The sequence below is a fragment of the Ornithodoros turicata genome, chromosome 7, assembly GCF_037126465.1.
Source record: "Ornithodoros turicata isolate Travis chromosome 7, ASM3712646v1, whole genome shotgun sequence".
NCBI classification, from domain to species: Eukaryota; Metazoa; Arthropoda; class Arachnida; order Ixodida; family Argasidae; genus Ornithodoros; species Ornithodoros turicata.
The window spans coordinates 29,073,730-29,081,045 of NC_088207.1; the positions used below are offsets into that span (position 1 = coordinate 29,073,730).

At 54.5% G+C, this 7,316-nt stretch overlaps 1 protein-coding gene across 1 annotated transcript; it reads left to right on the plus strand.

Annotated features, from left to right (window-relative positions):
* The first annotated feature begins 1,525 nt into the window (after positions 1-1,525).
* Positions 1,526-6,088, plus strand: LOC135400549 (uncharacterized PE-PGRS family protein PE_PGRS54-like). The gene is made up of 2 exons (XM_064632386.1): positions 1,526-1,580; positions 1,938-6,088. Exons 1-2 carry the CDS (start codon positions 1,526-1,528, stop codon positions 6,086-6,088), a joined length of 4,206 nt encoding a protein of 1,401 aa, XP_064488456.1.
* The last annotated feature ends 1,228 nt before the right edge of the window (positions 6,089-7,316 follow it).

Sequence of the window (7,316 nt, forward strand, 5' to 3'; positions counted from 1 at the left end):
AATTAGTTTTATTTTTCAACGTAATCTCCATCTGCAGTAATACACTTGTCCCAGCGTTTCACGAGGGCTTGGATGCCAGCAGCGTACAAATCCTTACCGACGCGTAGCAGCCGTGATCGGACCGCATTCTTGACCTCGTCGTCGCAGCTGAAGTGGTGGCCCCCAAGGAACGCCTTCAGTGGCCCGAAGAGATGGAAATCGCTGGGGGCGAGGTCTGGACTGTAAGGGGGATGTGGCAGCAACTTCCAGCCAAGTTCCCGTGAGGTGCGTGTCGTGAGATGCGCGGTATGCGGGCGTCCATTGTCCTGTAGGAGGAGGACTTCTTTGGTGATGAGGCCCGGCTGCTTTTGCTTCAGCGCCTCATGCACATCCCTGAGAACCTGGCAGTAATATGCACTATCGATGGTGGTACCACTGGACATAAAATCAACATGGCCAACGCCAGCCTTGTCCCAGAAAACCGTGGCCATGACCTTACCCGCAGACGGGGTGCTTCGGAACTTCTTGGGAGCTGGCGAGCCCGGATTCTTCCACTGTTTTAAATGCGCGTTTAAACTCGGGAGTGAAATGGTGCACCCACGTTTCATCGCACGTGATGATCCGATCAAAGAATTGCTGTCCTTCAGTGTCGAAACGGTACCTTAGCTCTTGGGAGATTTCCAGTCCTCTCTGCCGGTCAAACTCGGAGAGCTGCCTCTGGACCCAACGTGCACTAACTTTCCGAAACTGGAAGTGTTCATGAATGATAGTGTTCAACGTTCCCACAGAAAGGTCCGTCTTTCGAGCCAGTTCGAGACATGTTATCCGTCGGTCCTTGAGGATCAGGCGCTCCACAAGTTGGATGTTCTCAGGAACTCTTACACGGGGCTCTGAGCCGCCCCGGCCGTGATCGTCCTGCACCGATGTACGGCTGTCTCGGAACCGTTTGCACCACTCAAACGCTTTGCTGCGGCTAAGTGTCTCGTGGCCATACTTAGCCTGAAGTCTTCTGTGAATTTCAGATGACTTTACGCCTTCATTCACGAGAAACTTCATGACAATACGCTGTTCGATGCGCGCGCTCACCTTGTTGTTGGCCATCTTGTCCAGCACGTGTCTTCTGTTTTGCACAAACTTTGGACCACCACGTGGTGAACGTGTAGGCCTGGCGCGTGTGAAAATGACGAAAAAGAAGTAGAGCGAGCCATTTGTACACTGAGGAGACAGAAAGTCCCGGTTTGACTTGAACACCCCTCGTATAATCCAGGGACACGTTACAGCAAACACACTGTATATATATGTGTGGTAAGTTATGGGCTGTCTGCATGCAACCTATCGACGCTACTATACGGCATTGAGGCGAGGACCGTATATGGTGATGAACTCAGGTGGATTGGTCACACAAATTTCCCACCGTACTTGGATTCGAAAGGGCACTGGTGAGAACATTGGGAGGTCGGAGGTACTCACGGGACTCTCGAGCAGACCAGTAGTTTTGGGCGTAATCGCGAAAATGTTAAACGTATGAAAGTGTTTGATGTCTTACATGGACGAGTTTGACGCCGTGTGGACCTTACACAGAGCCACAGAGCTGGCAGAAGGTGAGGCAGTCTGGGACAATGTTTTTCGAGACGTCCGTGAGGGGAAGAGGGAAGTCGGAGCAGAATCGGGAAGGCCAGGGAAAGAGGGGGGGGGGGGGGCGAAGTAGCTTGCCGTTGTTGGCGGCATTCAGGTAGGCATCGTTACGACTATAGCAAAAAAAAAAAAAATCGAGGGAGAGAGAGAAAAAAATGGGGAAGAGAGTTGACGAGTTGAAAGAGGTTAAGTGTGATCACGGCTACGCGAGCATCCAACTATAGTTCAATCCGGATGCATTCTGGAGTGAAAACAAAGAACTATAGCGATCAAAATACATTCTGTCCATACTAAACATGGAACATTTTTGTTCTATTTTATAGGCTGTTTTACTGGACTCCATGAAGCTGATGGCGTAAGTGTGAGCCTCAAGAAGCAACACAAAGCAAGCAATAGTATAAAAACGGAATCTGGTATGCACTTACAAGTATCAGATGGAGGTGGCGACGGCGGTGACGGAGGCGTAGGTATAGGAATCGGAATCGGTGGAGATGGCGGCGATGGAGGCAGCGGAGGTGACGGCGGAGCTGGCACAGGAGTTGGGATAGGTGGTTCCGGTGGTGATGGTGGACTGAACGGCGACGGTGGTGATGGAGGACCTGGTATAGGAATCGGAATCGGAGGTCCAGGTGGAAATGGCGGCAAAAGAGGCAGAGGAGGCAACGGCGGAGCCGGCACAGGAGTTGGAGTAGGTGGTTCTGGTGGTGATGGTGGACTGAATGGCGACGGTGGTGATGGAGGACCTGGCATAGGGGTCGGAATTGGAGGTCCAGGTGGAGATGGCGGCAATGGAGGCAGCGGAGGCGACGGCGGAGCCGGCACAGGAGTTGGAGTAGGTGGTTCTGGTGGTGATGGTGGACTAAATGGTGACGGCGGTGATGGAGGACCTGGTATAGGCGTCGGAATCGGAGGTCCAGGTGGAGATGCCGGCAATGGAGGCAGCGGAGGAGACGGCGGAGCCGGCACAGGAGTGGGAGTAGGTGGCTCCGGTGGTGATGGCGGACTGAATGGCAATGGTGGTGATGGAGGAGCTGGTATAGGGGTCGGAATCGGAGGTCCAGGTGGAGATGCCGGCAATGGAGGCAGCGGAGGAGACGGCGGAGCCGGCACAGGAGTGGGAGTAGGTGGTTCTGGTGGCGACGGTGGACTGAATGGCGACGGCGGTGATGGAGGAGCTGGTATAGGGGTCGGAATCGGAGGTCCTGGTGGAGATGGCGGCAGCGGAGGCAGCGGAGGCGACGGCGGAGCCGGCATAGGAGTTGGAGTAGGTGGTTCTGGTGGTGACGGTGGACTGAATGGCAATGGTGGTGACGGAGGAGCTGGTATAGGGGTCGGAATCGGAGGTCCAGGCGGAGATGGCGGCAGCGGAGGCGACGGCGGAGCCGGCATAGGAGTTGGAGTAGGTGGTTCTGGTGGTGATGGTGGACTGAATGGCGATGGTGGTGATGGAGGAGCTGGTATAGGGGTCGGAATCGGAGGACCAGGTGGAGATGCCGGCAATGGAGGCAGTGGAGGAGACGGCGGAGACGGCACAGGAGTTGGAGTAGGCGGCTCCGGTGGTGATGGCGGACTGAATGGCAATGGTGGTGACGGAGGAGCTGGTATAGGGGTCGGAATCGGAGGTCCAGGTGGAGATGCCGGCAATGGAGGCAGTGGAGGAGACGGCGGAGACGGCACAGGAGTTGGAGTAGGCGGCTCCGGTGGTGATGGCGGACTGAATGGCAATGGTGGTGACGGAGGAGCTGGTATAGGGGTCGGGATCGGAGGTCCAGGTGGAGATGGCGGCAGCGGAGGCAGCGGAGGCGACGGCGGAGCCGGCATAGGAGTTGGAGTAGGTGGTTCTGGTGGTGATGGTGGACTGAATGGCGATGGTGGTGATGGAGGAGCTGGTATAGGGGTCGGAATCGGAGGACCAGGTGGAGATGCCGGCAATGGAGGCAGTGGAGGAGACGGCGGAGCCGGCACAGGAGTTGGAGTAGGCGGCTCCGGTGGTGATGGCGGACTGAATGGCAATGGTGGTGACGGAGGAGCTGGTATAGGGGTCGGAATCGGAGGTCCAGGTGGAGATGCCGGCAATGGAGGCAGTGGAGGAGACGGCGGAGCCGGCACAGGAGTTGGAGTAGGCGGCTCCGGTGGTGATGGCGGACTGAATGGCAATGGTGGTGACGGAGGAGCTGGTATAGGGGTCGGAATCGGAGGTCCAGGTGGAGATGGCGGCAGCGGAGGCAGCGGAGGCGACGGCGGAGCCGGCACAGGAGTTGGAGTAGGAGGATCCGGTGGTGACGGAGGATTTACTGGCAATGGCGGAAATGGAGGCCCTGGAACGGGAGTTGGAGTAGGAGGATCAGGTGGTAATGGAGGCCTTTTCGGTAGCGGCGGAAGTGGAGGATCCGGCACGGGAGTTGGTGTGGGAGGATCCGGTGGTAACGGCGGATTTAGTGGCAACGGCGGAAATGGAGGCGCTGGAACAGGAGTTGGAGTAGGAGGATCAGGTGGTAATGGAGGCCTTTTCGGTAGCGGCGGAAGTGGAGGATCCGGCACGGGAGTTGGTGTGGGAGGATCCGGTGGTAACGGAGGATTTGCTGGCAATGGCGGAAATGGAGGCGCTGGAACAGGAGTTGGAGTAGGAGGATCAGGTGGTAATGGAGGCCTTTTCGGTAGCGGCGGAAGTGGAGGATCCGGCACGGGAGTTGGTGTGGGAGGATCCGGTGGTAACGGAGGATTTGCTGGCAATGGCGGAAATGGAGGCGCTGGAACAGGAGTTGGAGTAGGAGGATCAGGTGGTAATGGAGGCCTTTTCGGTAGCGGCGGAAGTGGAGGATCCGGCACGGGAGTTGGTGTGGGAGGATCCGGTGGTAACGGAGGATTTGCTGGCAATGGCGGAAATGGAGGCGCTGGAACAGGAGTTGGAGTAGGAGGATCAGGTGGTAATGGAGGCCTTTTCGGTAGCGGCGGAAGTGGAGGATCCGGCACTGGAGTTGGTGTGGGAGGATCCGGTGGTAACGGCGGATTTAGTGGCAACGGCGGAAATGGAGGCGCTGGAACAGGAGTTGGAGTAGGAGGATCAGGTGGTAATGGAGGCCTTTTCGGTAGCGGCGGAAGTGGAGGATCCGGCACGGGAGTTGGTGTGGGAGGATCCGGTGGTAACGGAGGATTTGCTGGCAATGGCGGAAATGGAGGCGCTGGAACAGGAGTTGGAGTAGGAGGATCAGGTGGTAATGGAGGCCTTTTCGGTAGCGGCGGAAGTGGAGGATCCGGCACGGGAGTTGGTGTGGGAGGATCCGGTGGTAACGGAGGATTTGCTGGCAATGGCGGAAATGGAGGCGCTGGAACAGGAGTTGGAGTAGGAGGATCAGGTGGTAATGGAGGCCTTTTCGGTAGCGGCGGAAGTGGAGGATCCGGCACTGGAGTTGGTGTGGGAGGATCCGGTGGTAACGGCGGATTTAGTGGCAACGGCGGAAATGGAGGCGCTGGAACAGGAGTTGGAGTAGGAGGATCAGGTGGTAATGGAGGCCTTTTCGGTAGCGGCGGAAGTGGAGGATCCGGCACGGGAGTTGGTGTGGGAGGATCCGGTGGTAACGGAGGATTTGCTGGCAATGGCGGAAATGGAGGCGCTGGAACAGGAGTTGGAGTAGGAGGATCAGGTGGTAATGGAGGCCTTTTCGGTAGCGGCGGAAGTGGAGGATCCGGCACGGGAGTTGGTGTGGGAGGATCCGGTGGTAACGGAGGATTTGCTGGCAATGGCGGAAATGGAGGCGCTGGAACAGGAGTTGGAGTAGGAGGATCAGGTGGCAATGGAGGCTTTTTCGGTAACGGCGGAAATGGAGGAGCCGGCACGGGAGTTGGTGTGGGAGGATCCGGTGGTGATGGAGTGTTTATCGGCAACGGCGGAAATGGAGGAACTGGAACGGGAGTTGGAGTAGGAGGATCAGGTGGCAATGGAGGCCTTTTCGGTAACGGCGGAAATGGAGGAGCCGGCACGGGAGTTGGTGTGGGAGGATCCGGTGGTGATGGAGTGTTTGTCGGCAACGGCGGAAATGGAGGAACTGGAACGGGAGTTGGAGTAGGAGGATCAGGTGGCAATGGAGGCGTTTTCGGTAACGGCGGAAATGGAGGAGCCGGCACGGGAGTTGGTGTGGGAGGATCCGGTGGTGATGGAGTGTTTATCGGCAACGGCGGAAATGGAGGAACTGGAACGGGAGTTGGAGTAGGAGGATCAGGTGGCAATGGAGGCTTTTTCGGTAACGGCGGAAATGGAGGAGCCGGCACGGGAGTTGGTGTGGGAGGATCCGGAGGTGATGGAGTGTTTATCGGCAACGGCGGAAATGGAGGAACTGGAACGGGAGTTGGAGTAGGAGGATCAGGTGGCAATGGAGGTCGTTTCGGTAACGGAGGAAATGGAGGAGCCGGCTTCGGACTTGGAATAGGAGGAGCAGGAGGCAAAGGCGGAAGAACAATTGTTATCCCTGGTTGAAAATGCGGTTTGTCGGGAACTACAATTATGGCGGTAGTCTTGAAGTATTCTTGTGATTTATTATTTTGCTTTAGAAAAGTCTAGGATATGTTTTCTTCGTAACTGCGCGACTTCTTAACTTGCAAATACCTATTGTGAATATTCCCTTGCTTTGGTCATATGCTTGTTTAATGGTGGATTAAAGATCGTATCACAAACACCTATTTGATACTGATCATTCATACTAAATTAGGCATCAGTATATGAAGTGGTTCTATATGAGAGAGAGAAATACATGATGACGATGATATGGGGATGACTTCCGCTCATTGAGCAGGATGCTATGAATCTTTTGGTTCGCTGCTTATTTCCGAATTACTAGAGGTGAAGATAATACCGAATATATTTCTAAACTGAGAAAAAAAATGTTGGCCGCTTTCTGCGGAGAAAACTGTGGACAAGGGTTTGAAGAAGTAGAGAACACTGAATGAATTTTGTTTTAGTGTATTTACAATACTGCGTACCCATACTTGTGGGTATAGTCGCAGGTGCATAAGTCACAGGGCGATTTACAACAACACAAGAACAGACAGTTACAGCAGATGTTGCAGTTTCTAACTTCAAGTCCCATGTAAGATTTTGCCTTCCGGAGGTAGGAAAATTTGATTGGCTGAAGTGTAGAAAAGGAAAATCAGTGACTAAACCGAAATAACATGAAAATGACCTTGTTTGTGGGGGGTCCATTTTGAAAGGCGTTCAGTGGTACGTTATCGCATCTCTGAATGACAAGTCACGTCTGCCCCCCCCCCCCTCCTCCTGAAAAGGAAACACTTTCGCGACGTGATCCAGCGGGTAATAGTACTGCTACCGAGGCGACATTCGTCCCTTACAGCTACAAATGTAGAGTGCACCGGATGCATCGTACGGAGCTTGTTGTGTTCAGTTTTCTCTTTAATTGCGTGTTAGTGCCGCGAAGTACAGACGTAGAGAGATATCAGTGGTATTCAGTAGTATAGTTATGCGTGGACAGTATAAGGTGCTCCAAAACTAAATTGCACAGCAATCAGCGAGTTTTGATAAGCTTGAAATGAAACAACAACAACGCGGTTTGATTGTGCAAGCGCTTCCTTCAATTCCAGCCTATAACAACTTGATTTCCAATGTTTATTGTAGATTTCCAATAACCATTTGTATGGATCCATTGTATGAAGACTGGCATCGGATTGAGTATAGGGTAGTAGAGACTGGA

Coding starts and splice junctions, on each gene's coding strand:
- LOC135400549 (XM_064632386.1), top strand. CDS start 1,526: ATGGACGAGTTTGACGCCGTGTGGACCTTACACAGAGCCACAGAGCTG. Junction 1,581..1,937: donor AGCCACAGAGCTGGCAGAAG/GTGAGGCAGTCT, acceptor TCTATTTTATAG/GCTGTTTTACTGGACTCCAT.